Below are 13,457 nucleotides of genomic sequence, written 5' to 3'. Positions count from 1 at the left end.
AGGTCATCAGCTCGGTGGTAACCAAGTGGTGCCAATCAGCTGGCACACGCTGGACACATACTGCGTGCCAGGAGGAATGGCAGGGAGACGGCCCAGAGTTCTATAGAAAGGAAAAAGTTGCTCCGCATCACATCTGTGCAGAGCTGCAGGGCTCTGTGCCAAGGTGCCAGAGAAACCAGGAGAGGAGGGAGGCTGGAATCGGGGTGCACGGGAGAGGCCCCCACATCAGCTAGCACAATGGGACCAGCATGTGCAAAGCAGGATGAGAGGAGTATTTCGAGGGGAATTAGTGGCAATGCGTCTGTTTAAAATTTTCACATTAAATATTCACCCTCAAATATGGAAGAAGCACTCAGCCATCACAAACCGTGCCAGAAGCTCGGGGACAAGCTGTGTCCAGGGTGCAGGGCTCTGGGCTCTGCCGCCCATGCTCACTGCTCTGCTGATGCGTGGTCTATTCCAAAGCAAAAAGAGGCTTAGAAATGTGACTTGACCTGAATCAGCCACTCAGAAGCCAGTGGGGCGGATCCTGGACACACCCGCCTGGCGTCAAAGCCCCAGGTCCTGGGCCGTCTCGGGTCCCGCCCTGCCCGGTGGGCCTGAGGATGGGCTGTGAGCTTTGGTCTGCTTTGCTTCCCAGCCTGCACCGGCTTCCGCCTGCGGCCCGTGGCTGGCCTGCTGTCCTCTCGAGACTTCCTGGGCGGCCTGGCCTTCAGGGTCTTCCACTGCACGCAGTACATCAGGCACGGGTCCAAGCCCATGTACACGCCTGAGCCGTGAGTACTGGCCTCCCTCTGGCCGACGCAAGAGCTGGGGTCACCTCTTGCTCTTCGGGAACAAGGTTTGGGTTCATCGCAGGCTGGTTCCTGAGACTGCTGGATTCCTGGATAAGAGTGGCAGGAGAGGAAATCTCCTCCTTCTGGGAATTTCTCTGTCCAGATAGGGCAGATGTGGACACAGATTTGAGCATCTTATGATCCAAAGTTTCAGGCCTCCCTAGGCATCGGGAATAAGAGGTCCCATTCAGGGTTCAAAGTTAGAGCTTCATAGTTCCAGATAGGAACAACAACGACACAGTGGTTGTCTCAAACCCTCCTGGGTGTGCGTGGAGGGGATTCCAGGCATGCTGCGCTTAGAATGCATCTTGGCTAGAGGTAGGTGGTGGCTGGTCACTGCTTCCTGCTTTGGGGTGTAGCTGCTCCCTTACTCTGATATAAAACGCTAGGGAACCCCAAGTCATTTTTCTCTCCCCTCTGATCACTGCTGCCTGCCTGCTCCTCATGGCTGTGATGCTTAGCACATTAAATGAAGCGGGCCTTTCTTTACTGGCTGTTGATCTCTGTCCAGACTAAAAGAAACAAAGCATGGTACCTTTTAGATCCCACCAAGAGTGACCAAGCGCATGCATGTGCCCTGGCCTGTCTAGATGAAGGAGAAGGCCTGGGGTGGGAGATGGCTGTGCCCCTCAGCTCAGTGAGAGCCTGACAGCTGCTCGTCACCCAGCGTCTCTCTCCTGTGCCCTGGCCTCCGCAGCTCTGTGCTTTCTGTCTTGCAGGGACATCTGCCACGAGCTGCTGGGCCATGTGCCCTTGTTTTCGGATCGCAGCTTTGCCCAGTTTTCCCAGGTAAGAGATGGGAGTTCTCTTAGCCTCCTGGTTATAGGGCTGGGTTGCTCAAGGGAACTCAGCCCACAGAGGGGCCCTCAATCCCCCTGCAAAAGTGGGGCTCAGGTGCAGCTCCGATTCCATCTGAGAACAATGTGAGTTTCTTTGGAGAAAGCTGCATGTCCATGGCAGGAGTCAAGGGTTGCAGCTTGGGCTGCTCCTCCTGGGAATGCAGCCCAGTCTGCTAATCCCATCACCCCACCATCGAGAGCATCTCCGTCCAGGACAGTCTTTCTGGTTCCCCACACAGAAGTCATTTTACCTCCCAGAATGTCCCTCCCCAGATCTCCTCAGGGACTTTGCTACTTCCTGATCTGCCAGGCGATCATGAGTGTATCTACAAGGATGGATCAAAGAATACGTGAGCTCTTTACCAGGGGTGATGGAAAATACGGTGAACACTGCAATTGAGTGTCAACCAGCAGAAAGGCAGAGTTACATTTTAAATACATCACGGTGCGTCCTCATCCACCTTGGGCACCACGTATGGCACAGGTGACTTCTGGCTCCTGCCCAAAGTCAAAAGGACCATGGAAGGGAAATGTCTTGGATCAATTCTGGACCACAAGGCAGCCACGGCCGTTCAACTGAAGACACTCAGGAAAGAGAACCTCCAGAACTGTTTCTGAAAGTGGCTGAGATCAGTGTGCGCAGAACAAGGGCCAGTGTTTCCAGGAGGTTTTCCTGGCAGTGTGCTTTTTACTGGAATAAGTGTTCAAGCTTAAAAAACTCACAGTGTTTTTTATCACAGCTGGCATTTGATTGAAATAAGATGAATCCAAAGCCAATGATCTTATTTAGAGTTGACAAAATAAAGAAGTAAGTAGAAAGTAAAGAGCCAGATTTCTCAGCCCCACCATCCAAGCTGAAAAACTGCTTTGGGATGAGGGGAAAAGTCCTACCTCTTCTCTTTAGCTCTGAGAAGCAGCCTCAAGCCGTGGCCGGGTGGCTGGAGCCATGGGAAAGCTGACAGATGGCTGGGGCACGCACAGGACCTGCAGCAAGCTGCCAAGCTACGCTGTGACTCAAGTTTCCACCAAGTATTGCAGCCAAACCCTTCTCTGCCAGTCCGGGTACTCACATGAAAGAATGGGGATCAAGCAGAATGATTATAAGTAAACTTGGGGCCCAGTGTGAATTCTAGAGCAGACATTGTCTGTCATGCGTGACCCCGCAAGCAGTTCCCAACAATGGAAAGAGGTAAACATTCCTGCTGCTTCGTGAAAAGGTTGTAACTTCAAATTTGACACAAATGAACCAAACAAAAGATTGAATTCATTGCTCGGCATCAGGAAGAGATGTATTTGTGAGACACAAACTGTCTAAGCAAAGCTGCTATTTCTGTGTGCAATTTGGGGAATTTTGGGGTGCTACATTCAGAAGTGGTTGTGTCCAGGAATTCGTGGAACTTTATCTGTGGAAAATCATCCCTGCCGGTGTGGTGACAGCTGTCGTGCTGGCCTCAGTTACTCAGGATGGATGTCAAACCTGCAGCTTTGATCTGGGCAGCCCTAAGGCAGGAGTTCATCCGAAATTTCCTTGATAGTATTTCTTTTTGATCCAGTGGCAGGATTACTTCCCACCCCAGGACATTATTGGGTGGGGATAGAAATATCAGGATTACAGAGAATGGGGTACCATCTCCATCTTGGACTTATTGGTGGACTTTATCAGTCTCAGGACTGTGGCACACCTGGGAAGGTGGTCGTCAGGGAGACAGAGCAGGGAGCGCAGGAGACCAGAGCCCGGCTAGCATAAGGGCAGTGTCTGCATTTGGTTCACGCTAATTTAGACAGCACTTTCTGAGCTCAGTCTGGGTCAGACCTTGGGCTTGGTTCAGGCCAGGGTCCAGAGGTGCAGGAAGTGTAGCCTCTTGCTTCAAAGTACACCCAGGAATTAGTCCTGCTTGACTCCTTTGGGATCTTACTCAGTGTCAGGGCTTGCAGTACCATGATCATAAACAAATATGTGTCTTGGGCTCAGACTTAAATCCAGGCTTACACATCCAACTACCTGGTCAACATTCTCCTCCTGGGAGCTGCTTAGACATCTCTACCATCCTGTCCAAAAGAAAACTGTGAAACCCCTGCTCGAACCTTCTCTCACCAGAAGACTCCTACATATCAGTCCATGGCTATCCATCCTCCAGTTGCTGAATTCAGAAGAAGCCGAGGATATTATTTTTTCCTTTCTGTCTTCTCCCACAACCAATCTGTCAGGATATTTCGTGCTTCTGCCTTCAGGGTACGTGTAGAACCTGTTTCCTGTTGCACCTGCTGCCACCCTGATGTCAGCCTCTAGTGTTTCTCCTCCTGTTGACCACAATAACCAGCCCACTGGCGTCTGTAAGCCCCCGACAGCCCCTTCAGACGCAGCAGCAGAGTGAGTCTTGGATGACACGGGCCAGATCACATTTATCTCTCTGATCAGAGTCCTGGAAGGTCTTCCTGTTTCACTGAAAGGAAACCATCAGACCCTAAAGAGTCTAAAAATACCCCCAGGCCCTGCTCTGGGTCTCTCGTTGGTGACACCTACCACACCTTCATTTTACTAACCACACCGCTCCCTCTGTTCCTCGAGCCCTGATTTCTTTCCTCGGGGAGCTTTTGCATGGCTCCAGGTCTGGGCTGCAGTGCGTTTCCCTCAGGTGTCTGTGGGAGACAACTTGAGTAACTTCCCTTGAATGTAGAACAATTGTAGCAACTTTGATTATATGGAGACTTATTTTTTTATACTGATATGTACAGAAGCAACTATGGTATTTTTTCCCCTTTAATTGGCTGTAAGTATTGCAAATATGGCTAGCGAGGTACTGGTATGCAGTCTCTAAAGCCATCAGACAGTCTCCTGTTTCCTCACATGGTGCTCTCTGTAAAAGATAAGAGCACAGCGGGATGGTAGAGCCATCAGCTCCAGGAATGTCACCTGGGTAGGAGCCTCAGGTAAAGAGGCCATGAGTTCCCAGGGCACAAAAGTTTACATATCAGAAACGAAGCAACAGCCTCCAAACACAATTCTGTTACTACCTTAACTGAATTATGCAAATTGATCCTTCTGCCTATCCTTATCTCTTCATGTTGCAGAGCTGCTTGCCTCCCCACCCAGCCAGGCAGCTCAAGTTACACCCGTAATTCCCGCCATCCTCACTGTGGAGCCACCCCCTTCTTCACAAGATAATAAATTCTGAGAGAGGCCTTGGATGAGGGCCTTTGTCCGCATGTCCTCATGGGGATGGACTCAGGACCCCTTGGCGGCCCTTAACCTGGAATCTGTCTTGGTGTCTTTACTCTCGAGGTGGGTTGTGCTGGAGGGGGTAGACTGGAGTTAACTTGCTGGGATTCCAGTAATGTGTCAATGGGATTACACATATAACTTTTTGGATTGTGAAGAGGACTAGAAAAGCGTTGTGCAGTCATGAGTTCGATCCCCGGTACCGATAAATAGGAAAAAGACAAAAAAAAAAAAAAAAAAAAAAAGAAACCAAGCGTTGTGATACTTGGATAACTGTACTCTACTTGGGATTACAATAGGTGTCCGTGGAACCGACAGCCTCCTTTAAGTCCTGGTCCAACATCACCTTCTCGGGGATGCTTACCTGGGTGCCCATTTGCACCTGCAGACTTTCCACAGAGTCCCTGGAACTCCGAATCCCCCTCATCTCTTTCTCCTTTCTGGAGGACGTAGCGCTTCCTCACACATCTGTGCAGTCTTTTTATTCATATCTGTCTGCACTATAACCCACAAGGTTGAGGATCTTTATCTATTTGGTACATTACCTGGCAAATAGGAGGCACTCAATAAACACTTTTAGAATGAGTGAATGCATGTAGTTGGAAAGACACACACACTCACACTCACACTCACACTCATACATTCACTAGGCAGGCTGAAGCAAGTGTTGCAGAAGAGCCCGGCCGTGAGAGGAGTCCTGCGTCGCAGGGGTGATGGAAGGCATTCCTGATCCCGGTGTTTCAGGCTCCAGCCATGTAAATACCTGAAGAGATAGCCGTTGCTTATCTGTAGCTCCCTTGTGCTGCCTTCAAATGGTTAAGGCTCAGCAGTGCTCCGGGCATGGCTTGGGCTGCAGGAGAACCATCACTCGGCTGGAGTCAACCAGCCACATGACCACGAGCAGGTCACCTCCCCTCTTGGTGCCTGTTTCCTCATCTGTCAGCTGTGACAAAGGACAGCAGTGATGTCTTGTTCTAGGGATCTGTGATTCTGGGGTGCGTGGCTGGGGAAGACCTGACAGGACACACAGTGTCTCTCGGGGCTCCAGAAAGCATCTGGCTGGGGGCCACTTCTGGGAGTCAAGTGCAGGGTGGTAGTGGGGTGCTGTTTGAAGATGGGCTGTGCTGGTGACTCTGGCTCTCTGTGATCGCAGGAAATCGGCCTTGCTTCACTGGGCGCCCCTGATGAGTACATCGAGAAGCTGGCCACCGTGAGTCTCTTCACTCCCGGGGGGCTGGACGGGGGCTCTTTAAAGATCTGCTCTTTCTTTGGAAGTTAGGACATTTAAGGGGGAAATAAGAATCCCCAGGTTGGGGCTGGAAATTTAGCTCAGCGGCATAAGTGCCTGCCTTGCAAACAGGCAGTCGTGAGTTCGATCCCTGGTACCGAAAAAAAGTAAAAAAAAAGAATGCCCAGGTTAATTTACATAAGTAAATCTTCCATTTTGATTTATCTTCAGTGAGTTTGTTTTTAAATCAGCTGCGTGCAGAAGTTTATGCAGAATTTTAAACAGTGCTCTGGGAAATACCAGCAAGCTGTAATAGTAGCCTGTGAGACCCCTTGGGCATGAAGCTGAGGTCTGGATTCACAGTTTTGAAGAGGGGATGCTTTCAGCTCTACGTCTGCCCTGGGTCCAGCATTAGCACCTTTCCATTCCGGGCTGGGCAGGAATCTCCAGCCTTCTGTTCACTGGGCTTTTCGTTCTTACTGAACTCCCCCCGCCCCAGGTGAAAAGAAGGACCGAGTTGCAGAAGCAGCTAAGTTGCCTCGAAGGTGGTTTCCGTCCTGGGTGCTCCTTTGTGGTCTCAGACATCCCTCCCCAGGGGCTGAGCTACACTTCTTATAAAGTGCCCAGGCTGGAAATTGGAAAAATAAAAATTTATATTGGAATCAAGGATTGCAAGTAGATGTAAATCTACATTAAGGTGTATCAGCTTACAAGATCTGCTGAGTTCAGCTCATCTGAAAGGACTTAAACACGCAGTATTTCTCTCACTTATGTCTGCTCTGAGCCCCTGGGCGCGTCAGTGTGTGTCCTGCCCATCTTGAAGAGGTGCCATGGGCATCCAAAAGATCGAGTTTGTGCGAGCATGAATTTTTAAATGAGCTGCTACCAAGATCCAAGGAGCAGCTGGGTAAATTTCTCAGTCAGAATCCAGAAATGAAGCTGGAACTCAGAGTGTGGTGTCATCTACCATAAGAATGATGCCAGTCCCATTGTCAACCTAACGTCTCAGAAAAAATCAAGCAATTGGTGCCCTGGGCTGGGAGCAGTACTGACTGCTTTCTCTGCCCTTAATAAACTCGTCGCCTTCCCCGGGCTGACGACTTCTTACTGTGTGTGAGGGCTCGGGGCTCCTGAGCTTTCATTTCTTTCCTGGCTTTCACATCCTCTAGTCTGGCTCACCAACCCAGCTGGAAACCGACCACGAATCCTCCAAGACTCTGCTGTCACCAGCAGCCCTCTGAGCCCTGGGCTCCTCTCAGCCTGGGCTCTGGGTATCCACTCCTCAGGCCAGGCATCTAGGACATGATGGAAAGAAAGTGGCTTGGTTCTCTGGGGATAAATGCAGAGGATGACTTGAGCAGCGTCCCCATTTTTAGCGTGGAGGAGGAGACGTGGCCTGGTGATTCTTTCACTACTGAATCCTCTACAACAGCGGTACCCGGTAGGGTTTCCTGATAAGCCCTAACTTAGGTACTGTCTAGTTTATGCCACAGAGTAAAAGGAAGAGGAATGGAGGAGAGAGGGGAACTTGCTGGGCTGTGTTTGGGGAGCTTCTTATACCTCCCAGAGCTTCCCATCGTACCTTGGTTCAGTCAACTCTTAGCATCACAGGAGATGGAACAGGGTGAGACAGGACCAGAGAAGTGGTTGCCCTGGTTTAGAGAACAGGCCCGCTGGGCGTCCCGTCCTTGGCGCTAGGCTGTGTGCTGCCTTCCCTCCTAAGAGTCTGTGCTCAGCCTGACTTTCATCCTAGATCTACTGGTTTACTGTGGAGTTTGGGCTCTGCAAACAAGGAGACTCCATCAAGGCCTACGGCGCTGGGCTCCTGTCCTCCTTCGGGGAATTACAGGTATGAGTCTCCCTGGGATGAGGCAGACTTGAACGTGCTGGCTGAGGGAGACCATGCTCCCTCTCTTGCAACAGTTAAAACCCCAATTGCATTCATTTTGAGATGCAGGTTGGGGAGTCACCCTTTTTTTATTTTATTTTGTGGAAAAAAAGAAAAAACAAAATTTCACAATAAAATACTAGGAGAACAACAATAGTTAGTACATTATATGCTGCCATCTTTAAGGTAGCTGTTCAGCTGATGCAGGAATAAAAGTTTCTCCTGCTGATATGAGCACAACGCTTCCTGTTTGAGGAACTCGGAGGCCCAACAGCGGGACTGACTTGATTTTCTCCCTTTCCCCCACTGTCCTCTCGCCTGTCCCCCACCCGAGCTCCTTTCTCCTGAACAGCCCCTTCCCACTTCATGCTGTCTAGTGTACATCTTAGACTTCATTTACCCTTTCAGTTTCTTGCTGGTACCTTAGCTGCTATGACCTGGGTAGACCTTCAGGGAGGAGGGGCGCCCTGCTCCCAGGTGCACGCAGCCTTGCACGCATGCAAACCTTCACCAGGACAGGTGGTTGCTCCTGCAGTGCCCATGGATTTACCTAAAAGCCCTTAGAATGGATTTACCACCTGCCATCCTGGGTGTAGGTTTGAGATGAGCCGCGTGGGGTTGGATCCAGAGTACACAGCCTAGTTCACTGCATTCGGGTCGGGTGTGGAAGGCATTGGGGTGAGCTCGGGCGGCCTTGGGGACCTCCGGTCCGGTCTGGATGTAACCGAGGGCGTATCCTTGGGTGCCTGCAGTACTGCTTGTCGGACAAGCCGAAGCTCCTGCCCCTGGAGATGGAGAAGACGGCAGTGCAGCCGTACCCCGTCACCGAGTTCCAGCCCGTCTACTACGTGGCTGAGAGTTTCAGTGATGCCCAGGAGAAAGTGAGGTGAGGAGCGCCCCGGGGCCCTTAGCTCCCCGGGTCTCCCAGCTCAGTTTGCTGATAATGTCTGGGGGTGTGTGGCCAGGGCACTGGACACTGGACCGCGAGGTCCACAGCAGTGCAGCAGATGGAGCCGTTCCTCGCCCTCTCCAAGTCCACCCGGTCCACCCTCTGCTGGGGGGTTGGACACGCCAACTGCAGACAGCCCTGCCCCCGGCTCTCTCAGTGTGGACACCACTGCCAGTCCTGCACCCGTGTGGGTACAGACGTTACATGAATTCCATGTAGCCTGTACCTGTGCACACCCAGGTGGCACAGGTCAGGGCACGCCACGGCTGCATTGCACACAGAAGGTGCAGCCCGGGGCTCGAGAGCCAGGAGAAGCAATGGTGTCAGAGTAAATCAGGCAGCCCGAACTCTAACGGTGCTTGCCACGACCGTCATTGGGTTTTACTGAGCAATCAGAAGGGAGGTGCAGGTGAGGAGCTGTTGCCCAGGGTCCCAGCGCCCAGGGTCATGGCATAGGCAGGATTTGAGCTCAGGCAGCTTGACGCGGACTTCTGGGCCCACACTGCTTGGCCAGCTTCACTGCCTGCCCAACAACTCTTCAGCATGGCAGCTCCCTTTCACCAGGGGCTGACTCAAAAGCACTATTTGTGATGTGTCTGGAATTTCTTGTTAATTATAACGCTGGTGCTCACCTAGGACTCCTCCTGAAGCCAGGAATAATTCCTGGGCAGGCAAGAAAGCCGGGAATGTCAGCCAGGATCCCTTCCAGGTGTGTGGCTTCCTGATGGCCTCAGCATCAGTTTCCCAAGCCTCAGTCTCCCTACCTGAAAAGTGGGGGTAGTAGTGGTACCCACTCCTCCAGGTTTTTGTGAAATTAGGAATGACATTTATAAAGGAGTCTAGAGCAGCTGGGTTTTCATATAGTTCTTGGGAAACAGAAGATTGAGATTTTTAGTTTATTGGGTCTTTTATTTAGGGGCAGTGATGCTGCGGATTGGCCTTCATACAAAGCTACGCCCCCTTTTGGTGACAGATCTCACCAAGTAGCCTGAGCTGGCCTTAAACTAGCTATTCTCCTGCCTCTGCCTCCTGAGCTGCGGGGGTACCCCCCACCCCGAGTTACTTGTCTTTGTTAACTGGTGTCTTATTCACTTGAGAGCTGCATTTCCTTCTTTACGATGTCTATCTAACATCCAATGTTTATCCAAAATATCCAGTGTTTTCCCAGCATTCTGTTTTTCTCTCTAGAGCACTCTTTGGCTGGGTTTGCTTTACTCTGCTGACCTTATTTAATAATAAGAGCTCGTGGCTTTCCTGTATTCTGTGTCTGTGTTGAAAGCCGGCCCTGTCTTCTCGGCACAATGTGACTAAGTCTGTGTGTGTGTATACAACACAGGCACACACAGACCTTCCCCAGAGACCCTGATACGGCTCTGCCTCCCTCCCGGCCCGGCTCTGCCAGCCTCGGTTCCAGTGAGCTCTCAGTGGTCACACAGAAGGGCGATGGCCCAAGAATGCCGGGAGCGACCCCCACCGGCACCCCACACTCAGACTTGTGGTTTCGCCCGCAGGAACTTCGCTGCCACCATCCCCCGGCCCTTCTCAGTTCATTACAACCCCTACACCCAGAGGATCGAGGTCTTGGACAACGCCCAGCAGCTGAAGATCCTGGCGGACTCCATCAACAGTGAGTGGCTTACACCTGCAGGGCCGCGCTCTCTCCAGGCCACAGAGGCTGCTCCTGGGCCTCAGCTTAGGGCCGGTAGAAATAACAAAACAGTGAATTAAGAGGAAGCAACTCTACCAAAACCACAGATCGGCTGAGGGAGAAGAATTCAGTAAAAAGGTCCAATCACCTGGGGCAGTTTTGAGCCTCTGAGACTCCGTCCTCCCTCTCCTCCTGTGCGACCCAGCGGTCACTCTCAGCCTCCCTTCCCCTTGCCATCCAGTCCTCTCCTCCAGGGGTCTCATGGATGTCATTCTGCCTGCAGGCTCAGCCCTGGGTCTGTTTGCTTTATTGGTGACACAGGAGCTCAGCTACCGGCCTTTCTCTCCTCCTCGATGATGGGTGTTGTCCTGCTGCTCTTCGAGAATCTCGGGGTGCTTTGTGCATCCCCGATCCCGCCTCTGGCCTTCCACATGTTCTCTCACCACCTGGCTGCCTTCCAGCTCCCTCGCTGCCTCCTGTCTCCAGGTCTTCACCTGTCCAATTCTTTCTCTACAGTGCTCTCTCTCCTTCTGTTGCAGAGGCTCCAGCCAGCTCATCTTCAGTCTCGCATAGATTCTCGTCTTCTAAGAAGACCGGGCTGGATGTCTCCCGTGTCTTTATCTTTTGACATATGCTGCCTGCAGAGCAGTCCTTATTATGTTAGTGTCCTTGCACAGTTGTTGATTTCTCTGGCCCCCAGAGTACACTGGAGCAGAGAGTCCACCAGGTTCACTGTCAGATCCCCTCTCTGTTCCTAAAAGTCACATTGCGTGCCCAGGAGCCTGTGTGTGTGGTGGGGGGATGCTGCAGGGGCGGAATGGCAGGCCAGGTGGGAGTCCCTGCCTCGTGTAATCCAGCAAAGTCCAACAGGGCGGGGGGCTTGAAGTCTCCCTCTAACACTGCCCATGCTGCCTCACACACAGGGCCAGCCCTGGGCATGGTAGTCACTGTACCTTAGGTGCAGCCACCTGGGATACTCCAGTTAGAAAAAGCCCAAGCTGATGTCTCCCTCAAACCCATTTGGAGTGAAGCATTCTCTGCAGAAGCCAGCCAGGCCTCCAGAGGCTGTAGGATGGAGAGGGGGCTGTTTTACCCTTTTTCTCATTCCCCGTGAAGAGGCAAGAACGACCCCTCTGGCTATGTCTGTAAGGAAATTGCTGAGAGCACAGAGTAACGTGTTTAGGAACCAAAGGGTCCCTAGAGCTGTGTGACTCTGTGTAAGTCCTCGTCACCTCTCTGTGCTTTCATGTCTTTGAGATGGAGGGGACAGTGAGGGTTGCCAGTCTCCATGGTTTCCAGACATCTGCGTAGAGTCTGTATCGGGGGGATCCCGGTGTAAATGGGACCAATCATGTGGTCCTTCTGTCCAGGGGTCTGAGTTCTCTGCTGAGACTGGGCCTCCTCAGAATTCAGTGTGTGTCAGAACCATATGTAGAACTGACTAAACTTAATAGTCCTGAGTTACAGGCCCAGCATAAATTTACCAAAATGGTGCTAAATCTTGGGAATTTGTGCTGGGAACAAGGTATCAGGTGACTCCGAGGAAGAGCTGTATAACCACACTTTTAGGGTTAGTGACTGAGCTCGTCTGTGGTTGTCCCCTAAGAAGGAGACAGAGCAGCTCGTGATTTTCCTGGGGAGACGCCTAACCCTTCCTGAGAACAGCCAGTGGAGAGAGGACCCCAATCCACAGGGCAATGGCCGAGCTCTTCCCACCTTGTCCCACGCCTGCCCCAGCCCCATCCCCACAGCGGAGCTGTACACTACAGGAAGTTCGGGGGGACATGTACCTTACCCTAAGGGACCCTTCCGATCCCTTAGGACTTGCTGTGGGGAACACTGAGGGGGACCTGGTCCTCGGAGGAGTTGCCCATCTGAACACTGTCCTTCTTTGTAGGTGAAGTTGGAATCCTTTGCAGTGCTCTGCAGAAAATAAAGTGACCCTGCGGACAGAACTCAGTGTCAGCTGAGGATCCGGGGATGGAACCCCAACATTCCTGCCACCCAAAAACTCTGAAAAGCAAACCTTAATTTCAAATAACAGCTTTGAGTCTCTTGGGGACCAAAGTGGAGGATCAACAAATAAGAAAATGAATCTGAAATCATAGTTCATCACACTTCTGTCAAGAGCTAATGATGGATCCGGGGTGTCCTCTTTGATCTAGAGATGATCGTGTCATACTTTCCGTTCAGCCCCAGCAGCAGCCTGTTTCTTTCATCAAGGTTAATTAAAATTTGGGAGCTTCCATTTTCAGGTTTCCTTTGTTACCTGCCCTAGCGAACTCCTGAAGGAGCACATGCAGCTAAATGCAAAATACAGAACTTTTATTGGAATTGAATTATCTGACAGAGTAAATCTTAATCTACAAAGTTCATTTTCTATTTTCACTAACTGTGATTCCAGTTATGGCTTTGTTACTATGCTTATGTAAATTTTCTTTAATCTGAGAACCCATTAAAATAGTTACAAACATTAAATTTTTCCAGCATGACTCAAAACATTTTCGTATGTTTTATTGTAATCATAAGTAATGGTGTGTAAGGCATTAGGACTGCCCACCTGGTCCCACAATTTCCAATGTCATTTTCCACTTATTTGTGAAGTCTGGGTGGGGACTGCAGTCATAGGGTGGGTGTTCGGTCAAAAGTATTGGATGAATAGATGAATACATTGTTAAATAGCAAATCCACTAGACAAGTGAGACTTTTATGTGCTACGAAAAAGATTAGTAGTTACAAACTTTATGGTTTCCAGTGCTTCTTGGTCCTCTCGTTGCCTTGGAAACACATCAGCTGGGAAGTCTTGGGACAAGAAGAAATAATCAGGTTCAGTGTCCACCAGGGACCCA

General features: G+C 51.0%; 1 protein-coding gene across 1 annotated transcript in view; it reads left to right on the top strand.

Moving 5' to 3' along the window:
* Positions 1-13,107, top strand: part of Pah (phenylalanine hydroxylase) — a 59,294-nt gene extending 46,187 nt beyond the window's left edge. The window contains exons 7-13 of the mRNA XM_003476068.4: positions 641-776; positions 1,556-1,625; positions 6,049-6,105; positions 7,877-7,972; positions 8,764-8,897; positions 10,472-10,587; positions 12,506-13,107. Coding sequence (XP_003476116.1) covers positions 641-776; positions 1,556-1,625; positions 6,049-6,105; positions 7,877-7,972; positions 8,764-8,897; positions 10,472-10,587; positions 12,506-12,549 — 653 coding nt within the window. The 3' untranslated portion in view covers positions 12,550-13,107. The remainder of the gene's footprint in view (positions 1-640; positions 777-1,555; positions 1,626-6,048; positions 6,106-7,876; positions 7,973-8,763; positions 8,898-10,471; positions 10,588-12,505) is intronic.
* Positions 13,108-13,457: the final 350 nt, after the last annotated feature.

This window comes from Cavia porcellus, unplaced genomic scaffold, assembly GCF_034190915.1.
Source record: "Cavia porcellus strain 051 isolate PalLab524CR breed Dunkin Hartley unplaced genomic scaffold, mCavPor4.1 scaffold_8, whole genome shotgun sequence".
NCBI classification, from domain to species: Eukaryota; Metazoa; Chordata; class Mammalia; order Rodentia; family Caviidae; genus Cavia; species Cavia porcellus.
The sequence above is the reverse complement of the archived record's forward strand: the minus strand, read 5'-3'. Positions and strand labels throughout refer to the sequence as shown.